This window comes from Geotrypetes seraphini, chromosome 13 (assembly GCF_902459505.1).
Source record: "Geotrypetes seraphini chromosome 13, aGeoSer1.1, whole genome shotgun sequence".
NCBI lineage: Eukaryota > Metazoa > Chordata > Amphibia > Gymnophiona > Dermophiidae > Geotrypetes > Geotrypetes seraphini.
The window spans coordinates 3878437-3901247 of record NC_047096.1 but is presented as its reverse complement, the minus strand read 5'-3'; the positions used below and the strand labels follow the sequence as shown (position 1 = coordinate 3901247).

The 22811-nt window shown below is 43.0% G+C and overlaps 1 protein-coding gene across 1 annotated transcript in view; it reads right to left on the bottom strand.

Moving 5' to 3' along the window:
* Window positions 1–22811, bottom strand: part of RASSF5 (Ras association domain family member 5) — a 53710-nt gene that overhangs the window by 6618 nt on the left and 24281 nt on the right. Inside the window, exon 3 of the mRNA XM_033917921.1 lies at window positions 1514–1630. Coding sequence (XP_033773812.1) covers window positions 1514–1630 — 117 coding nt within the window. The remainder of the gene's footprint in view (window positions 1–1513; window positions 1631–22811) is intronic.

The following is a 22811-nucleotide window of genomic DNA, read 5'->3' as shown; positions in this document are numbered from 1 at the left end:
ATTCACCACTATAAAGTATCTTTATTTGAATCCATTTACAGTGTTATTGCTATAATTAAATACCCGTGCAACGCCGGGGCATCAGCTATATATATATATAAAATCGGATGTATGTATGTATGTTCCAGCATAACTCCGAAACGCATGGACAGATTTCAACCAAACTTGGTATACATATCAATTGCTATCTGGGAAAAAAATACTGTGGGGGTGGGAAGGGGATGACATGTAAAGACTCATCGAAAAAGACAGATATTGCTTTGACCAATGGTGTGAAGCTTGGGGAATGATGTCACACAGTCAGAATGATGTCACAGTCAACAGTATATAAGGAAGTGGTGTGGTGTGGTGAAGCCGAAACTGAAAATTTGTGTGATGTTATTCCTCAAGTGAATGTTCCTGAAGGGAATTTATATCCGGGCAACGCCGGGTGATCAGCTAGTGTGCTATATTCCCAGTGGCATTCTAAGGGGGGGAGGGGCAGACCACCCCAGCCGCCATCTTGTGGAAGCACCTCTCTGCCCTGCCATGCCTCTGCTGGCACCTCTCTGCCCTGCCATGTCTGCCCCCTCCTTTCCCCTCCCCTCAGTACCTCTATATATCTTCTCTGGTCTGCTGCTTGCGCCAGTCTGGCTGCCCTCGGAAATCACTTCTGTGTCGGGTCTTATATTTTGAACTAAAGCATGTTTCGTCCCAGTTCTAAAGGCGGTTTCAATCTTTTTGGTTGGTGGTGTTTTCTGCTGTTTATTTAGACTCCCTTTCTCAGTGTAAAAGCCCGGACATTTGGCCTGCCCTAAGAACAGACAGGCACCAGCTGGGAGAGTACGATCTTTCAGTGTAATCCTCAGGGGGATGATTGTAGATAGATTGAAACCAAAATAGATCAGTGAATGGGATGGATGTTATTTCAGTATTGTCATTTTAGCTGTATTTATTATGCTAATGTAAGTTGTCCCCTCTGTCCCAATGAGTACATGTGAGGGCTACAAATCTTAAATTTAACTGAAACCCCAGATTGATAGCAAAATTAGTAAAATTTTGTATTTTCAGTTGAAATTAGTACACAAAAAAGTCTGTTAGCAGCACGAGGCCCCGGCATTTCTGGGTTCCCAAGGTCGGGAGGGCATTTTTTTAAAAATATTTTTTTGTTTTGTAGGCTGGTCCGAAGGGAATGCTATTTGCCTAATCCTTGTTTTGCCACCAGACACCTCTGAGCATATCATGGCTCCATGGCAGTGGTGCTCCATGCTACCTTAGGAAGAAAGGGGGCCTGTGTTCGATACCCTTCTACTCTTCGAGCTTGCCAGAGCTGTAGATGCTACAGTGTTCGCAGCGGAGGGAATCGTAGCCAGTAATGAACAATGCCACCTAGACTCAGAATCAATGTTGCCAAAGCCTGTGGCCTCTGGCTAAGAACTCTTGCTACGGTGAAGACATGCGACACACCAGCCCAAAAGAGGCCACTTCTGATTGAGGGAAACTTGCTGGCTAGGAAGAGGCAGCCTACACCCACCTGTTTCATCAACAAACAGTTTTTGACCTTGGAGTTATATCGTTCGATTTTCTGTTGAATCTCCCTTGGCGTAAAGTCTTTGGGGATTTCCTCCACCGTCACATTTCTCTTCACATTCTGTAAAGAAGAAAAAGACAATTCAGAACAGAAAAGTAGTCAATCCTGGCCCCTTTACAACAGGCACTAAGGGCCTGATTCTGCATAGGACGCCCGGTTTCAACAGCCACCTAAGCGGCTTTTGAGAATCGCACACAGGTGTCCTATATATAGAATTGCATCTTTCCTAATGGACAGACATCTAAACCCGCCTAACCACCTCGATGTCACAGATGCCGTTTAGAGAATTGTGTTGCCGTTGAGCTGATCGTGGCAAGAGAATCTCCCTGCTGCGATCAGCTGAGCAGCAGTGGCAGGGAACCCCGAACCATGCTCACTCCCTCCTGCCACCACACCTGAACCCCCCCTCACCCCCACACACACTGTCCACAGCAGGAGGGATGCCCAATCACTCCTGCCGCAAATCCCTAAACAATCTCCGGCAGGAGGGATGTCCCATGGGAGCGGCCTTAGGGATCTGGCCAATCGGAGTCTTAGGCTACTCCCAGTGCATCCCAGAATGCACTGGGAAGGAGGTCTAAGACTCCAGTTGACCCAGGTGCCTAAAGCCTCTCCTATGGGAGGCCTCAGGAGCCTGGGCTAATCATGGCCTTAGGCCCCTCCCTGGTGCTCGCCAGGATACACTGGGAAGAGGAAGGCCTGCCATTCTAAAAAGGTGGGCCTGCCAGTCGGAGGGAGTAGGCATCCAGCTGGCCTTCCTGTTAAAGGTATGGGGAGGGGGTGTCTGGGTGGGCTTCTGGCAGGAGGGAATGGGCATCCCTCCTGCTGGGTATGTTGGGGGGATGCAGACAGGAGGAAGTGGGCATCCTTCCTGCCAGGGATTGTTTAGGAGTTTGCAGCAGGAGGTATTGGGCATCCCTCCTGCCGTGGAGAGTATGTGTGTGTGTGGGGGGGGGGGTCAGGGGTAGTGGACACCCTCCTGCCAGCTGACTTACAGTTGGGTTTGGGGGTTCCCTGATCAAACTTTCTGACACTAGTACTAGAGAATGACACAGGGACAAATTTGTCCCTGTCCCATTTCTGTAAGCTCTGCCTTAACCGCACAAGCCTCGAACATTTATGATTTGAAAGCGTTTGAGGCTTGTGCAGATGAGGGCAGAGCTTAGACATTGGTGGAATGAGGCATTATGACATCACAATCGGAGCTCTAGAGTGACTTGCCCAGGGTCACAAGGAGCAGCGTGGGGTTTGAACCCACAACCCCTGGGTGCTGAGGCTGGAGCTCCAACCACTCTCGCCACACAGTCCTCCTGGCCACCATAAGATCATCACATACAATCACACCCAAGTCCCGCTCTTCCGTTGTGCACATAAGTTCTTCACCCCCTAAACTGTACTGTTCCCTCGGGTTTTTGCAGCTCAAATGCATGAGCTTGCATTTCTTAGCATTACATTTCAGCTGCCAATTTTCAGACCATTCTTCAAGCTTCCCCAGATCTTTCTTCATGTTATTCACACCATCCAGGGCGTCTATTCTAGTGCAAATTTTGGTATTATCCGCAAAGAGGCAAATCTTACCCAACAGCCTTTCAGCAATATCGCTTATAAGAATGTTAAAAAGAACAGGCCCAAGAACCCTGCTCTCTGAAGATATCCTCAATTATGAGACTAGGCGATTAGAGCATGAGTTTATGAATGTGGGTTAGGGAATGTTGTAGCAGCTTCACTCTAGCTAAGAAACAGGGGCCTCCAGAAAAATCAGTGCTCCTGGGACAAGGAGTAAAGTTAGTCTTGAGGCTCTTGGAAATGTTATTCAAGGACTTGTGGAAAATTCTCTTGACAAGTCCCAACAGAACAATAAAAATGTATTCCAGATGGTGTTCCAAAAGAAAAGAGTTTGTGGAAGTGCATGATGCAGATGAATTGCCTGGAAATCAAAACATTTCAAAGAGAAAAGTCTGCACCCACTAGGGGATTTCATCACAAACAAACCCCTAGAAAAGGCACCTTGGCATAATAATCCACCTAAAGTTCCCCCTCCCTTATAGGTACCTGCACAGATGAGCTCCTGAATCCTTGAGAGAAAACAATTCAGTGGAATTACTACTTCCCAACAGTCTCCCACACTCCAGAACTCACTCCATTTCTCAGACTCAAGGTAGCTTCGTAATGTTTCAAGTTTCAAGTTTATTTTTAGCTTGTTGAATCGCTTAATTTAAATTGCTAAGCGATTTACAGATAAAAAATAGGTACAACAGAGTAATTATAAACGTATACATAAATTTAATACATTATCTTAAAATCAAACAAACTAACAGACACATGAGGAAAGAAAGGGTAGAACTACAATCGTATATATTAAAGAGAACATAAATGGAAAATACACCAGGTAGGGGAAATCACAGGGGAATAAAAAGATAAAGAAAGTAAAAATTTTTATAAAAATTCTTACTAAAATTCACACAAACACATCTTTAAAAAGGAAACTTTTTAAGCTGCTTTTAAACTGTTTCAAATCGCTTTCTATTCTAAGATACTGGGGTAACCTGTTCCATAATTGTTTGGCTATAACGGAGAAGATGTCAGTGCGACGAGTTCCAATAACTTTTAATGATGGAACCATTAGAAGTTTTTGATCAGTGGATCTTAATGAGCGTGAAGTACTATACGGAATGAGTAATGATAGTGAAAGGGAAAAACTGAGATAAAATGGGTCTAACTTTAGCTTCCGGTCTTCCTCTTAACATTCCTTTGGATCTGAGGAGACTCCTGTGTGCTCAAGAGCTTTTCCCTTAAGCCTCAGCGTTGGAACAGAAGGAAAGAACCAGACCCAAGTGGTCTCAAGTTTTTTACAGAATCATAATCCTGTGAAGATTCTTCAAGAGTGACGAGCGAGATACAGCAAACCTCTCTAGCCTCATCATTTGTGGCCAAACGCATCACGACACCCTTGCACTTAATGGAAAGAGGCACCCAGCGTGCCAGATACAGAAGTGACATGTTCTCTTGAGGATTTTTATGTGTGGCCAAAGTATAAAATTAATTTGCTCTGATTAAGGTCATCTATGTAATGATTTACAGTTAAACCACGGTTAATACCGCTTAAGCTTTTAATGCATAAATTTCCAGAGTTGTCTAGGAACAGATTTCTGGTACAACGCAAGGTCAACAGCAAAGACTTGGCACATTATAGAATAAGGCATCTGCTCTGGACAAGAAATTACATCTGAAGCCCAGGGAAAGGGGGGAGACAAAGTGCTTACACTTATTAAAATGGGATTAAGATCCTAGGACAATATTAACTGACTAATGGCCAAAAGGAACCCGTGTTGAATTTGCTTTTAAAAATTCTATTGTATGGGTGACTAGGGACTTCTGATAGGATCATGGACATTAGAGGGCTCATAATCGAAACGAAAATACGTCTAAAAACCCGCCTAAATCGGCACTTGGACGATCCAAAAGACAGGTTGTCCAAGGGCCGATCATTGAAACGGGTTTTAGACGTATCTGAAAGCAGTTTAGGCCTTTTCACTGCTGCTGTGCGCCCAAAGTGAAAAGGGGTGTTTTTCGAGGAGTGGTTAGGGCCAACCTGCAGTGATAATCAAAAGTTTAACGAGACTTCCTAGACGGAACGTATATGTTGCGACTTAGGTGATCTAAAAGCAGGTATAAGTGCCCAGAAGGCATCCAAAGTGACCAGATAAACCACTGCATGGACAAAGTACAGACCCCACACACACTCCCCAGTGCTCACAGACACTCCCCCAAAACACACCACCGTCATAAAAATTGGAATACAAACATACATACCTGCCTCCAGAACATCAGCACCTTGCATAGGAAAGCCTAGTAGAACTGCACAGAGGTGGCTTAAGTAGTCGGGGGTGGGGGGGGGGGCTAGTGAACCACAGAGAGGAGGACCCAGGCCCATAAGCCACTCTAACCACTGCATTCTTGGTGAAAAATGCGAGCCCATGAAAAAACCCCAAACCCTACTGTACTGCCATATGTGTGGCACCTACAGCCATAAGGGCTATTGGGGGTGATAGACAGGTGGGTATAATAGGTTTTGGTTGTTTTTTTTTTGGGGGGGCTCACCATAACCTATAAGAGAGTTGTGATGAGATGCTTTTGTGGCACCTTTTTGTGAAGTTCACAGCAGTGCCCTTTAAGGTGCCCCACTATTCTGTTGCCACGTCTGGGTCTCCAGTCCATCACTTTGCTGACCCCTCCCACGTCCAAAAGGTCTTGTTCTAGGCCAGGGGTGTCCAATGTCGGTCCTCGAGGGCCGCAATCCAGTCAGGTTTTCAGGATTTCCCCAATGAATATGCATGAGATCTATTTGCATGCACTGCTTTCATTGTATGCTAATAGATCTCATGCATATTCATTGGGGAAATCCTGAAAACCCGACTGGACTGCGGCCCTCGAGGACCGACATTGGACACCCCTGTTCTAGGCGTTTTGGACTTGGGACAATTTTTTGAACAAGAATGCAATATAAAGATAGACTACTTGGCGGTCTGGACGATGAAATGGCTGGATGTAGAAGTAGACGATTCTTGCAAAAAAATTTTGGATGTATTTTTCGAGAATGGACGTTAACTTTATTTTTGTATACCGCCATACCATCAAGAAAAGCCGGGCAATCAGCAAATCATATAAATACATCACATAGACATATAATAAATACAATAATAAAAACCATTAAGATATACATTTATCAAACAGGTAGGTTTTAATGCTTTTCTAAAAGCAAGATAAGATTGATCTTGAGGAATCAGAGTCCTCCACCAGGTATTCATTTTACTGGCCTGAAATGCTAAAGTTTGGTCAAAAAATCTTGTGTAATGACAAGCTTTAGGTGATGGAAATGCAAACCCGTAAGATGCTATGAAACAAGATAAGCTGGGGCTAAACCAAATAGGTTGGATACAAATAAACTTGCATTAAATATTAACAAAACAAAATCCATTCTGTTTACCTGGAAGAAAGAAATAACACTTATTAAACCTTTTCATCTTAATAACATTCAAATTGATTTGGTTCCCTCGGTTAAAATCCTTGGTATATTGATTGACGCGAATCTTTCATACCACGACCATATTTCCCTCATAGTTAAAAACTGTTTCTATAAACTTCGTCAAATTAGGTCAATCTCTAAATTTCTTACCACATCATCTTTGAAAATATTAATCCATTCTTTTATAATATCAAAAATCGACTATTGTAACGCTTTATTTCTAAATATTACCAATAAGGAAAAAAGGAGACTACAAATCATCCAGAATACAGCCGTAAAACTAATTTACAATGCAAAAAAGTTTGACCATGTTTCCCCTCTCTTGAAAGATGCACACTGGTTACCTATTGGTCATAGGATTATGTTTAAAATAATGTTTCTTATTTTTAAGACATTAGCATCTAATGAACCACAATTCATTTCCAAATTATTAATCCCTTATAAGCCAAAACGCTCACTACGATCATCGGAACAAAATCTCCTTTCGGTACCCTCATTAAAGATTATTGGGACTAGAAGACTAGATATTTTTACAGTTATGGGCCCACAATGGTGGAATGCTTTACCACAGTATATTCGATCTGAACTAGATATTCTTAAATTTAAAACACTCTTAAAGACTTATTTATTTAAAGATGCCTACGATTTTTAAAAATTTAGTTTTTCTTTTTTCTTCTCTTATTTTTTACATGGTGCTCTGGTTTTATAACACCCTTCCCATTGTTTTTTCCTTATTTTTAACTTTACCCAAATATTGTAACTTTTATCCCCATTCCTCAAACTCATGTATGTATTGTTTTAATTTTGAAATTTGAATTATTTTGTAAGTTTCTTCTATTTAAATTGTAATATGTACATCGCCTAGAATCTGTAATAGGCGATTCATCAAAAACTGAATAAACTTGAAACTTGAACTTGAAACTTGACTTTCAAGCAAATGCAACCAAATTTGGACAACTAGCGCCTTAGGCCCAAAACGGATTTATACTTTTGCTGTTTTATTTTATTATGCCCCTCTAGGAGTTTAAACAGAGAAAGAGGCTTTTTTGCTATCAGTCTGTTCTATACCAAGGACTGTGAAAATCTGTTTGAAATGTCCTAGAACTTTCCAACTTTTTACTTTTGTCTCTAAAACAAAACCGAGACGGATACGCCCGATCAGGTTCTGGTGAATTTCAGTTAGTCATTGCAGCAGCAAAGATGACCTACGAGCAGCTCTGTGGGACGAAAGAGTTAAAACTTTCAACTAGATTAATGCACAGTCAGAAAATACAAGGTACAATTTATTTTTTTTTTTTGGTAGCAGCAGCGGGAGGGGACTTCATTTGAGCCATGGTTGAGGGAGGCTTATGCGGAGATTTAAAAATCAGTTTTCTCCTCCAGGACAGCGGTAGATCTGCAGAATTTGAAAAAAAAAAAAAAAAAAAAGGCCACTTAAGGGGGAACCCCAGATTCCCCACAGGTAAATGGTTTGGTTCCATATGGGAAATTGTTTACTCTGGATAAGATTCAAAAGTGACCATTAGAAGGCACTACCATGCATTGTGGCTTTTGACTAGAAAAGTTGCATGGGAACAGACATTTCACCCATCTCCAACGTCTAACCCATACCTGCCAAGATAGATCCTATCCCTACCCGTACCCACAGGAGTCAATGCTCACAGTCCTATTTCTCCCAAATTTAACAGCCTCCTAGGGGGGGTTTTGGATGGTAGCTGCCTCTCTAGGTATTCCAAGTCTCCTTTCTAGTGCTCCAACTGCTTCTCTCGATCTGTTCCAAGTCTCGATCTGGCACTTTAATTGCCTCTCTCAATGCATTCCAAGCCTCTTTCTGGTCTCAGATTTTGACTCTATGCTCCCTCAGGATTCCCACGGCAACTTCTTCCATTCCCACAGGAATTCTGTAGAACTTCTTCCATAACTGTGGGAATGCAGCAAAACAGAAACGGTATTCCTGCTGGGTCTGTCCTACCCTTCGAGACTGACCGCTTCAGTCCATTTGACGCATAAGGAGGTTGGGGGCGGGTGGGTGGGTGATGGACTCTAGAACAGGACCACACACCAAGGAAAAGAGAAGTTCATTTGTCAGCTAATCAATCTATTTTGTAACTTCATTTTCGTTCAGGAAGTGATGTCTCAAGTAGCCAGGGTGAAGACAGCATGCCTTTAAAGGGACACAAACTTATTTCATACTTGGCATTAGGTAATACCTTGAGTTTAGAATTGCATCAGGCGCTACCTCTCATGCAAAAGAATTTAGTACAGTTTTTTGCAGTTAATCCTGAAGTGTTGGGAGTTCGCACCGCCTTCATCCCAGCGCAGACTCAGCCACTCAGAGCTCAGGTTTTGAGTTGGCACCGAGTACACCTCCCCAAGCTCTCTCCTGGAATCTGTGGTCAGTATCACTGGCCTCAATCCTCATCCAAAGGCGCGTCAGATTGTCAGGAATAAGAACATAAGAATTGTCATACTGGGTCAGACCGAGGATCCTATTTCCAACAGTGGCTAACCCAGGTCCCAAGCACTTAGCTAGATCACAAGTAGTAAAAGATTTTATGCTGCTTATCCTAGGAATGCTCAGTGGATTTCCCCAACCCATCTCAATAATGGCCTACGGAGTTCTCTTTTAGGAAATTAGCCGAACCTTTTTTTAAACCCCGCTAAGCTAACTGATTTCACCACATTCTCCAGCAACAAATTAAAGTTTAATTACATGTTATGTGAAGAAATATTTTCTCCAGTTTGTTTTAAATCTACTACTTTGTAGCTTCATCGCATGTCCCCTAGTCCTAGTATTTTTGGAAAGAGTGAACAAGTGATTAACATCTACTCTTTCCACGCCAATGAATATGGATGAGATGAATATGCATGAGATATTGGCATACAATGGGTCTCCAGCATATGCAAATCTAATCTAATCTAATCTAAATCTTGGGTTTATATACCGCATCATCTCCGCAGATGGAGCTCGACACGGTTTACATGGTTAGGGAAGGAACGGAACTCCAGTGGAATTATATAAGTATGAGAGAAGAGAGGTTGGTGTGAGAGTGCAAATATATGTGGTAATCCTGAAATGCCATCTGGCAAAAGGGTGCCTCCTGGAGAGGGTTTAGAAACACTAGTATGTGCCAAATTTCATTTGTAAAGTGGAAGTCTATAACCATAAACCCTCCCCTCCCCCAACCATTGCTACATTTCCTCTTGATACAGAGGCACCGAGCCCAACAGCTGTCAAGAAATGCAAGTTTAAAACATCCTGTAAAGAATGAGAGAACTACACACTTCCGGAGTTCAGGTTACAGGACAGCCATGTAAGATGCATTCTCAAAATGAAAACCCATCGTTTGTACCTCAAAATTCAAGACATTTGGGACGCAACTGGACAGCAATAGGTAAATTTATGCCAAATCTTTTTTATATATATTGGAAAGTCAAGTCCATATAACAAATAAGAACGTACAATAAGTCAATCAATAAAGACATTTTTGAGCAAAACCTTATTGTCTTCACTCCATTTAGAACCCTAATCCTCCCTCCCCCAACCAGATCCTCCTTCCAGAGCAAGTGAACCAGTTAGTCAAAGCAACCGGCTATGAAGGTCTGGCTTTGAGAAAGGAAGACCTGGTGTAGGACCATTATATAGAACAAACACCACCAATTGGAACTGAGCTCCCCCTCCTCCCCCAAGCATTCCAACAAGCAAAAAAAAAAAAAAAAAAAGGGGGGGGGCAATCACACTCCGAAATCTCAACAATAAGTAAATTTTAAAAATACAGTATTGGGAGGATTCAAGGGACACCCCCCCCCCCCCCCCACCCAATACCTCTTTGCTGCCTACACGCCCCAGAAAATGTTGGGAAAGTAAGATTCAAACTCCCCTCCACCAAACAAATCACAACTTGTTGATGGTTTGATTGCTGGTTATTTGATAGAACACTTTATATTTCCAAATTCTAGACATTCCTTATGTATTTTGATCAGGGGCTCTCGATATAAAAAGATATCACAATAGATTGCGAGCATATCAAGCAGCCATCTGGGACGTTGATCTTCCATTTCCACATCCTACATGAATTGTAGGAAATGTTTGTAAAATTATCTATATGTGAAGTTTTCTGAAGATTAACCTGTAGACCTTCTTAATTTGTTAACTGCATAGATCTGCAAGGTATTGTGATACACCCGTTTGTGTTATGTTATGAGTTTTATGTGTTGTGTTATGATTTCTATGATGTAGTGGGTCTCGGCACCTTCTGTTTGAGGAGGCGGCCAGAGAGTACAGGAAGTGCTTCAGCTCAATCATTAAAACATCAACCAAAGGCCCCATTGTGTTGGGAGGGGAGGGAGTAAGATATAGGGAGCACATGTGATTCAGTGGTCTTCATTGTCAGGCCCAAATCCAAAGCCCTTGGATCAGATTTGCCCTGTACAAGATTCTATCATTAACACATTCAAAATTCCTCCCTAGGGTAGTCTCAGAATTCCACCTCAACGAAGTCATCATTTTACCTGTTTTCTTTCCAAAGCCAAATTCCCATCTTGGACTGCAGGCGTGCTCTGGTACATTACCTGGACAGTTCTCTGTTCCCTTTAATCCAAAAGAAGAATCTACACTTGGCTAGTGGACTGTATCTACTTTGTGTATACTCGGGATGGGTTGACGTTACAAGACCATGTAACAGCCCACAAGGTCTGGTCTAAGGCTGCCTCCGGAGCTCATTTTCAATCTGCAAAGCAACCACTTGGGCCTCAATCCTTATGTTTAGAACACTACTCCAGAAGAGAGTCCGTTTGGGCGAGCAGTTCTGCAGAATTTATTCTCTACTTAAAGCCAACTTTCCTTCCAGCTCTGTAGAGTTTTGCCAGCTCTTCCAGAGACATGATTCTGGTAGAATGGAGTCCCACATGTGAGAATATTATGCCTCCGTGTCCTCAGAGAAAGCAAAGATACTTACCTTTAGCAGGTGTTCTCCAAGGACATATATTCTCAAAACTCACCCACCTCCCCTAGTTAGCTTCTTAGCTTTATTATTGATTTGATGATCCTGCGAGCCAGCATTGGGCAGGAAGGCATGCACGCACGCAAACGGTAAGGGCACTGCTTAAAGATTTAACGAGACAGTGCAACTGGCTGTGTCCATACCAGGTTTCTTATACCGCCTAATCAGACTTCTAGGTAGTGTACAATTATAGTAAAAACAGATATTGACTGACTATAATACAAATTTAAAATAATAGACATCTTTAGGGGTCCTCGGAGAACACCTACTATAGGTAAGTATTTTTACTTTCTCTTCTATGTGTGAAGAAAAGATTCTCAAATACCAAATAATAAATATTCCAACTACGGAGCAAAGAATGTCCAAGTGCGTCTTGTTAAGCTGGGACCTGTACAGGCCACTGACGAACCTTTCTACGGCACAGTGCAAGCGCTGACAGAGCGCTCAGTTCATATCAGGGCCTGAAATCATGCCCCATGCACCCTGGCAGAGGGGCGAGCTTCATTCCTGTTATAGTACGACCCATGCAGACACCTTACCCAGATGTGAAACGCACACTGCAGAGCAATCCACCGCCCGAGTCTTTGATTGCTCTCACCTGTAAAATGGCACGAAAGGGCACCTCGGAGAAAGCAGTCGGAGACCAACTTTGTCTTGGAAAAGTTAAACAAAAGCCTTGGTTTTCATCAACAGCACCAACTCTCATTGGGGTCATTACTATATGGCCATGAAGTCTCCAGCGAAACAAGCTGCCCAAATCCCTACGATGGGCTCCGTCTCTGGCAGTGTTCATAAGAACAGCCTTACTGGGTCAGACCAATGGTCCATGTAGCCTAGTAGCCTGTTTTCACAGTGGTCAATCCAAGTCACTAGTACCTGGCCCAAACCCAAGGAGAAGCATCATTCCATGCTACCGATCCAGGGCGTCCCCCCCCCCCCATGTCTCTCTCAATAACAGACTATGGACTTTTCCTCCAGGAAAATGTCCAAATCTTTCTTAAAACCAGCTACGTTAACCGCTCTTACCAAATCCTCTGACAACACGTTCCAAAGCTTAACTATTCTCCGAGTGAGAAAAAAATTCCTCCAATTGGTTTTAAAAGTATTTCCCTGTAACTTCATGGAGTGTCTCCTAGTCTTTCTAATTTTTCACGGAGTGACAAATCGATCCACTTGTATCCGTTCTACTCCACTCTGGATTTTGTAGACTTCGATCGTATCTCCTCTCAGCCGTCTCTTTTCCAAGTTGAAGAGCCCTAACCTTTTTAGTCTTTCCTCATACGAGAGGAGTTCCATCCCCTTTACCATCTTGGTCGCTCTCCTTTATACCTTTTCAAGCGCCACTATATCTTTCTTGAGATAAGGAGACCAGAATTGAACGCAATACTCCAGATGAGGTCACACCATAGAGCAATAGTGAGGCATTATTGCATTCTTAGTCAGTGTTTAAGGCCCAGTTAAAAGCCCACCTCTTTGAGAGTGCTTTCGACTCCTAACTCCTCCCACTCTACATCACCAACCCTATATGTCATGTTGTCTGTCCAAGATAGATTGTAAGCTCTTCCGAGCAGGGACCGTCTATAAATGTCAAAATGTACAGCGCTGCATACTCCTTTCAGCGCCATATAAGTGATAAGTAGCAGTATTGCGTCTCCAAAAGGGTTAATTTTGTGCATACCATGACAGTAATGAAGCTTACTCCTGTGCCAGGGTGTGCTAGAGATAATCCTCTGCTCTCAGATTCCTGCTGTTTACAGGTTCAGAGCTGTGTGTCAGACCGCTGAAACCAACTGTGCCACAACAGGCAGCATGTCCGAGCCAGTGCTCCGGAAAGTCATGCGTCAGCATCGCTGCTGGAAACTTCTCCTGTTACTGGTCTGAACAAAAGCACCGGCATCTTCGGTGACCTGATGCCAGGGGACTGTCACAGGCTCCCTCCCCTAGACCAGCTTCAACCGTACAGACTAAGGACAAAACCTGGAGCGGCTTGTACCACAGGGCAACAGGCAGAGGGGCCAGCTCAGTGGGTGCTAAGACCCTCAATATGGAGCAAGCTCCTTCACTGTGCCTCAGGGGTAATTTGCAGTGGATTTGCCCCCTCCACAGTTATTTTGAACTGCTGATGCCTATACCAACAAGAATGTACAGTTTGAGAGATTATACACTGCCATCTCCTCGGGCAGCGACAGTTTCTTCCATCTGGGACTCGAGTTTACCTCACAATATCCCAGGGCACCAGGGGCGAGGGGGAGAGACATTTTGGAGTTATATTCAGGCTCACGGAGCATTTTCTAAATCATTCTTCCCAGGCTCACTAGAACAATCGTAATTGCAAAATTATGATTTAACCCTTTCTGGCTTGTAGATTCTCAACTCCAGGACATCACCTGACATCAGCCAAAGGGTTACAGGTGGCCGGACTAACTCCTAGGACTCCCACAAGATGCAAAGATTTGGGGTTACTAAGAAGTGACCCAAAAACAATTCTTATCCCTGTTTCGCAGGGGTCGGTGCTTGGACCGCTGCTATTCAATGTATTTATAAATGATCTAGAAACGGGGACGAAGAGCGAAGTAATAAAATTCACAGACGACACCAAGCTATTTAATGGGGCTAGGTCTAAAGAGGACTGCGAAGATTTACAAAGGGACCTGAACAAACTAGGGGAGTGGGCGACGAGATGGCAGATGAAGTTCAATGTAGAGAAATGTAAAGTCTTGCACATAGGAAACAGAAACCTGAGGTACAGCTACACAATGGGAGGGCTGTCATTGAGTGAGAGCACCCAAGAAAGGGACTTGGGGGTAATAGTGGACAAGACAATGAAGCCGTCAGCACAGTGCGCAGCGGCCGCTAAGAAGGCGAATAGAATGCTAGGAATAATCAAGAAAGGTATTTCAACCAGAACGAAAGAAGTTATCCTGCCGTTGTATTGGGCGATGGTGCGGCCGCATCTGGAGTACTGCGTCCAATATTGGTTGCCGTACCTAAAGAAGGATATGGCGATACTCAAGAGGGTTCAGAAGAGAGCGACACGTTTGATAAAAGGTTGGAGAAACTGGAGCTCTTTTCCCTGGAGAAGCGGAGACTTAGAGGGGATATGATAGAGACTTACAAGATCATGAAGGGCATAGAGAAAGTGGAGAGGGACAGATTCTTCAAACTTTCAAATACTACAAGAACGAGAGGGCATTCGGAAAAATTAAGAGGGGACAGATTCAGAACCAATGCTAGGAAGTTCTTCACCCAACGGGTGGTGGACACCTGGAATGCGCTTCCAGAGAGTGTGATAGGACAGAGTTTTGGGGGTTCAAGAAAGGATTAGATGATTTCCTGAAGGAAAAGGGGATAGAAGGGTAAAGAGGATTACTATACAGGTCCTGGACCTGATGGATCACCGCATGAGCGGACTGCTGGGCGCAATGGACCTCTGGTCTGACACAGCAGAGGCACTGCTTATGTTCTTATGTGGGTCAGTCATCACCTAACAGATGCTGTAGCAGAATAATGGAGGAACCACATGATTTCTGAATCTGTGTTAAAAATGCAGAACAAAAAAAAAATAGACCGACATCACTTTGTCTTTCTCATTAAAACCATAACTTAGTAAACGTCTCTTTTTTGTTTGTAACAGTCAGTCACTTTGCTGACAGTTTCATGACAGAGATGCTCAAACTATCTTGAAATCAGTATGTACCAGTCTGCTCTCCTGGACAGGGGGACTAAGGTAGGATTTTAATTTTTTTTTTTTTTAAACACTGCTGTATCCTTTAAGAATAGTACTAACACGATTTAATAAAGGAGCTTTTCCACTCGCATCCTGGGGGAAATCTGACCTGTCAAATATAGGAAAAATCATTCATGTATTTTGAAAGATCAAAGACACTTTCTCACAAACAGGAAATGTCAACTCTCAGCACAGAGCGCCATTGGGTAAGTGTCTGCCAGCACCTGGTGCCAGGCTCTTTTTGAGCTCCCCAAGTCAGCTCTGCCCACCCTCCGGGGTTTTAGGATAAAGAGCGGGTTTCTACCTTTGCCGCAGGGCCCCCCTTGAAGAAGGTCGACTTGGCTGTAAAGAAACATTCCTCCAGCTCTTCATCCAGGCTGCAGTAGCCGCTGCTCATGCTGCTAGCCCAAGGGTCATGGGAGGTCAAAACCAGTGGCTTCAACAAGCCATAGGGCAAGTGGTCATCTGAGTCCCACGAGTTCCAGTACCAGCACACTGTCCTGATCCAGTTCGACACTCTGCCAACAAGATGTCAAGTGCATGTGTTCCGGTTCCAAAGAGGCTGCCCTTCCCCCCCCCTCCCCCCTAGGAAAGAACTGGACTCTCCATGGCTCTGTAGGGCCTCTCCTCTGCAAATGCTGTGGAACCAGAGCAGGTCTTGAACTGGGCACTTCTCTCTCTCATCTGTGGTTTAATCTCCCTGCAGCATTAGAAGCGAGCACCTCCTCCCCCCCCACCCCACCCCCCCTTCCTGCCTTGCTCACAGCTAGAACACTTTAAGCCACTTCCTCTTGCAAGATTTCTCAGCAAAGGCTGAGGAGGACTGACAGTATTTCAGGGCTCCTGTGACTCTTAGGTGACAACGTCAGTAGATGCTCTGCTCTATGAAGGCCAGGCTGGAACAAGGATCCAGCCCAGTGCTAAGATACTGCCAGGCATCACCCGATGCCATCCGTGGCACTGAGCATCAGCAAAACTGATCAGTTCACACCAAGTCCTTCCCGTGGATACAGGACGAGAGAAACCTTAATGAAGCGGGCCACATAAATATCTATACAAAAGCAATAAAAGATTCAGGCCAAACTAGTAGGGAATGTAGGTTCAGAGCCATCGTTCCGTTCTTCAGGATCGGATAAATCTAATTGCGTAGTCACAGGTGGGTCTGGCTGGGCAAGGGCCCGCCCAGTTTCAGTTCAGGCCCACCCAGCAGCAGTGCAAATTGCTAGTATAACCAGTGGGGATCCCCAAGCTCCGCCAGCTAAAGAGTCCTCTGCGGAGCCTGGATTGGCCACTGTGAGATTAGTCTACTGGGCTTGATGGGCCATTGGTCTGACCCAGTAAGGCTCTTCATGCAGGTGAACAACATTAGCCCTCTTATTCACTTAAATAATCCCTAGAATTTACAGACTTTTCCTCCTACTCTTAGCAACTCAGTCGAGCACAGCTGTGATTTTCTAGTTAATAACACGGGAAATTTGTGGAAAACTCTAGAAACCCTTCAGAATTATTTCAGTTCCTTACAGAGGTTTAACGATTTCTTGCTGCATAACCAGGGCCACAGCTTCAAATCACAGATAGTAGGTAATAGTGGAACCGTTACTGACCTGGTCATCCATATGGCAGGTGCTAAATTCTCCATCTGACCTTGAAAATTGATTCATTTATATATAGAAATTCGTTTAGATGTGAAAGAGCACGAAACCTTCTATAAAGAGAGATTTGGGACTGTATATAATAAACGAACAGGGTACCCACCCCACCCCACATTCCCTTAAAGCAGATCCAAGGTGGGAGTTTGCCTCAGCTTAAGTTTCTCCAAGCCCATCACTCTGAAATGGCAAATGTCAGCCTTTCTAATAATTAAAGACCAGTTCTGGGTATCAACTGGCACCATATGTACGAGGCAGATTTAGGAGTAGTTATGGTCCTGTTCCCTCCTGCAGGGATGCCAGGTTTCACACATTAGGAGTGTGTCACACTCATTTTGAAGACTTCTCGCTCAGAGCCTCAGGCCCTATGGCATGGAAGCTTAGCCTCAGATGGGTTCTTATGGGGCAGCCACCAAGAACCCTATGCAAATGCATTACAAGCAGCTGTCCTTATATTGCACAAAAGGGGCATTTTAAGGGGCAAAATTTGATCATAACAAATATTGATTTATATACTGTAGTACCTTAGGAGTTTTATGTGGTTTACAAAAGAACATTGAAACAGTGACAACAAAAACAAATGACCTAGAAATTACAAAAATTTCTTAAATAAGTAGGTTTTCAATAATTTTTTGAACTGCTGGCAAAAGTCAGAGCTAACGGAACAGATTTGCGAACTCCTTATCACAAAAAGCTGCCTGGAAAGATAGGAGTCGTTGAAAATAGCTCTTGTATAAATGACCCTTTACCGATGGAAAAGCAAACAAATTACAATTACGTCTTGGGGATTGTGAATTAATGAATAAAAAAATGATCCACAAGATAATCAGGTGGTAAACCATGTAAGACTTTATAGCATATACAACTTAACTTAAATCTGACTCTGGCCTTGACTGGTAACCGATGTAGTCTTTGGTAATAAGGTGTGACATGAGCCGATTTTTTCAGATTGAAAATTAATTGGACTGCTGTGTTTTATATGATGCGGAATATATGAAAATTTTTCTGATAACCCGACAAGTAAACTATATTACAATAATCCAAGATACTTAAAATTAATGACTGTACCAACAATCTAAAAGAAGAAACATCTGAGGATATTAGGGAAGCCCAGACCAGATATACTCCATGTATTAAAAAAGGAGGCGGGAAGACCAAATAGAAGCCGGCGTGGTTAATGACCCATTTTAGCTATTAGAGCTAAAAGAGAATCCTTCCAAAAGTGGAAGAAGGATCCAACTGAAAATAATTGCAAATGGAAGCCGCTAATAAGGAAGGCAAAGAGTGACCTTGAAAAGAAAACCGAGTTGGAAACAAAAACGCACAGTAAAAACATTTTTAGTTATATTAAAAGTAAGAAGCCGGGAAGAGAAAACAGTTGGACCGCTAGATGACCAAGAGATAAGAGGTTCTCAGGGAAGACAAGGGCATAGTGGAGAGATTAAATGAATTCTTTGCTTCAGTCTTCACTGAGGAAGATGTGGGGGAGATACCAGTGCCAGAAATAGTATTCAATTCTGATGAATCAGAGAAACTTACACAAATCTCTGTAACAATAGAAGACGTTAACGGGTCAATTTGACAAACTGAACAGTAGCAAGTTGCCTGGTCCAGATGGTACACATCCCAGAGTGATGATAGAATTGAAAAATGAACTTGCAAAGCTATTGTTAGTCATTTGTAATTTTTCTCTAAAATCTAGCATAATATTGAACACTGGAGGGTGGCCAACATGACGTTGATTTTTAAAGATCCCACATAGTTGTCTTATATAGATCCGGCTGATTATCACAACATTGTCTTAGTATTTATGCTTACATTCATTAGGACCCCTGAGGAAGGCGTGTTATCCGAAACACGGACCGTGTCGGGTCCCTTGGTTGGCTATAAGGTTGTATATGTTACTGCATTTATCAATAAACAACGCCTGCATCTTGTACATTATCTGCAGTTTGTTTGTTGTTATCAGCCAGGACCCGCGTGAGCTCTGAATATTCAGTGGCTGGGGCTAATGTACCAGCGTTTTTTAAAAACCATGGACTGCTGCCAGCTGAATAATGGGTGAAGTTATCGCCATAGGAGTCAACCTTTCACTACACGATCAGGGGGTGTCAAATACAACGTAAATGAATCTTCTTCATCAAATTAATAGCGTTTTCTCAGTATTGAGCGTGCTCAAGTACTCACAGGACCCACAAAGCTGGCTCTAACATCATCTCTAAGGAGAGGAAGGGATAATGGAGATTAGTAGTCGGTATGGATGGGCAAACTGGATGGGCTACATGGTCTTTATCGGCCGTCATTTTCTCTGTATATTTGTTAATCTTGTGTTAGAAAGACAGACAGGCCTTTTTTTTTTTTTTTTTGCTGCACACTTTGACTGAGTGCACTAACTGCAGTTACACATTTGTGACAATGGAGGCCTGATAAGGATAACAACTTTTATTTGTAGGCCGCAAATACCTCGCAGTTCAATGCGGTTAGCAACGAAGAGGGAAATTGTACAAAAACACAGTGATCCAACAAATTAACATTAATATCAACAATGCGATAAAATTAGCATAACATTGTAGAGATTTACCAAACAAATGAGTCTTCAATGATTTTCTGAAGTCTTGGTAAGGGACGGAGGACATAATCAGACTTCTTAGCTTCCTATTCCATTTACCTGCTTGGAAGGCTAAAGTCCTTTCAAGAGATCTTTCACACAGCAGCCAAAGCCTTTTGAGAAGTCTGCTTAATCCAATCCTGCGTCATGAAAGCCTTTTAACTGCTGTGTGAGGGGGTGGCACTGGAAAGTTGGGGGGTATTTTTTGGCAGAATACTGCTAGTCATTGAGGGAATATTTAAATTCATTTTCACAGAGAAATGTCACCGCCTCTCTGTTTGTGCTAAGTGGGAATGAGATGTAAATGTTTTTCTCTCCTTCCCCCCCCACCCTCCTCTCAATCTTCTGGTGGTTAGTTCTTGAATGAGTCGCATAAAAGCGTTTCAGATACGTCAGAGGACAGGTACACAGGGGACAGGCATGTTCTTCAGTGTCAAAGAACTAAACTAAAATGACAGGCTTCCTATCACTGAAGCCCCTCTTCTGATTTTACCGAGCACCGGCTGCATTATATAGGCCAGGGGTGGACAATCACATCCTCGAGGGCCACAACCCAGTCGGGTTTCAAAACTAACACAATGAACAAACACAAGATCTGTCTGCATACAATGGAAGCAGTCCATGCAAATCAACCTCATGCATACTCATTGTGGAAATCTTCAAAACCCGACTGGGTTGTGGCCCTCGAGGACTGTGGTTTAGAGAATGACAGGGGGACAGAATTTGTCCCCGTCCCTGTGAGAAACTTTCCCGTGCCATTCTTCCGTGTCTATCTCAACCTCAGTCCTTCTACGCCAGCATTTAGATTCAGATTCTTCCCTCTCTCCTTAAATAACGACATGGGGATGGTTTCCCATGGTTAACCGCGGGGTGTGCATTTGCCCACCCATGATCTAGGACTTAATGGGTCTGATATTGTAAAACAACTGGACATTCAGTGGCACAAAATCACTTATGTAACTTCTGGTGGCTACTGATGAGCTGAATATTCAAAGCCGATATCGATTTGTCCCGGCATCGAAGATACTTTTTTTTTCCCCTACATTTGTGGTCAACATCATAACAAGTTGCCGACTTCCATGGGATCAATGTTGCACTCTTTGTCACCACCTTTTAAAGTTACAATGATGGCAAATAAAAACCAGCACAGCCCATCTAGTCTGCCCAGTAAGGTGATTAGGGTTATAATTCCTACTGGGTTGGTTCCCCCCTCCCCAAATGACTTTCACACTTCAAAAAACCATCGATTGGCTTTCAGTGGGCAAATGCTTCTAATTTGATTCCATCTTCTTGCTACATAAGGATCATTTATGCTTCTGCCAATCATCACTGCTTTTGTCCCCACCGCCTCCACAAGGAGGACATTTTAAGCATCTGCCACCTTAGAACATAAAAATTTCCATACTGGGACAGACCGAAGGTCCATCAAGCCCAGAACCCTGTTTCTAACAGTGACCAACCTAGGTCCCAAGTAGTAAAACAGATTTTATGCTGCTTATCCTAGGACAAAGCAGTGGATTTCCCCAGGCCATATCAATAATGACCCATGGACTTCTCTTTTAGGAGATTATTCAAACCTTTTTTTAAACCCTGCTAAGCTAACTGATTTCACCACATTCTCTGACAAAGATGTCCAGAGTTTAATGAAAGGAATATTTTTTCCAGTTTGTTTTAAATGTACTACTTAGTAGCGTCATCACATGTCCCCTAGTCCTAGTGTTTTTGGAAACAGTAAACAAACGATTCATATCTACCCTTTCCACTCTACTCCACTCAGTATTTTATAGACCTCTATCATATCACCCCTGAGCTGTCTCTTCTCCAAGCTGAAGGGCCCTAGCTGCTGTAGCCTTTCCTCATAAGGAAGTCATCCCATCCTTTTTATCATTTTGTTTTTGCCATTTTCTGTAACTTTTCTAATTCTGCTATATCTTTTTTGAGATACGGCAACCAGAATTGCACACTATATTCAAGGTGCAGCCATACAAGAGCATTATGACATTTTCATCTTTCTTGATCATTCCTAATATTCTATTTGCTTTCTTAGCCACCACCATACATTGAGCTGAGGGTTTCAACATATCCTTAACATCGACACCTAGATCCTTTTCCTGGGCAGTGACTGCTAAACATGGAACCCTTAAAACGACAGATACATCAAAGAATGTCCGTGAATAGATCTATGATTAGTTTGTCAAAACCTTATCCATGAAAAAATATTTCCCCAAACGGCTTTATCTTTTCCCTCTTTCAGTTTCTCATATCCTCTACAGTAATTCTATAGAGATTCATTTTCCATTAATATATTTCAAGTATTCTAATATCTATTAAATCTCTACTTTTCCTCCTTTTTTCCAGGGTTTACATAGGCCCCAATTCACTAAAGTCAGAGATCGTCGCTAAACCTGTTTTCACAGGTTTAGTGACGATCGCTGCTAACCAACCCGATTCACCAAACAGCCCACCGCGTGTTTTCCCCCTCGATCGTCAATTTTCCAATCCGTCATGCAAATTAGTAGAACCCCATGCAAAATAGCCAAGCGATTTATTCACTAAAATTTGCTTGGCTATTTTGCATCGGGTTTTACAATCTTTAAACCTGACTGCTGTAGACCTGTCAGTAACTGTTACCAAAAAAAACTGTTAAAAAAAAAACAAAAAAAAAAACAACCTGATATTTTGCGATTGTCGTCAGGTCGTCGGTGGTGGTGGAGGAATTTTTATTTTAGGGGAAGGGGGGGCAGAGGGGGACAGATATTTTGCGTGTGTAATATACGCAAAATATCAATGCTATTAATTAAAAAAAAAAAAAAAGAACCCCCCTCCCCCCCCCAGCAGAAGCCTTGACAGGAGGCTGCTTCTCCTGTCAGAGCTCTGTACAGACTCAATCGCTCACTGAGCGATTGGGAGTTGGTGAGTTTGCATGCAAATGATTTGCACCTACCTCTAACCCTTTCATCTTCTAGAACAGTGGTTTTCAACTCAGTTCTCAGGATATCCACAATGAATATGCATGAGAGAGATTTGCATGCCAAGAAGGAAGTGTGTGCAAATCTCTCTTGTGGATATTCATTGTGGATAACCTGAAACCCAACCAGCCAGGTGGGTTGAAAACCAATGTCCAGAAGATCCAAGCCCTGTATTGATTCTGCCTCCAGAAACAAGTTTGAGTTCCATCCCCAGATTTTCCCTGATGTTTCAACTCCTTTGCAATTTTCTAAACCTCAT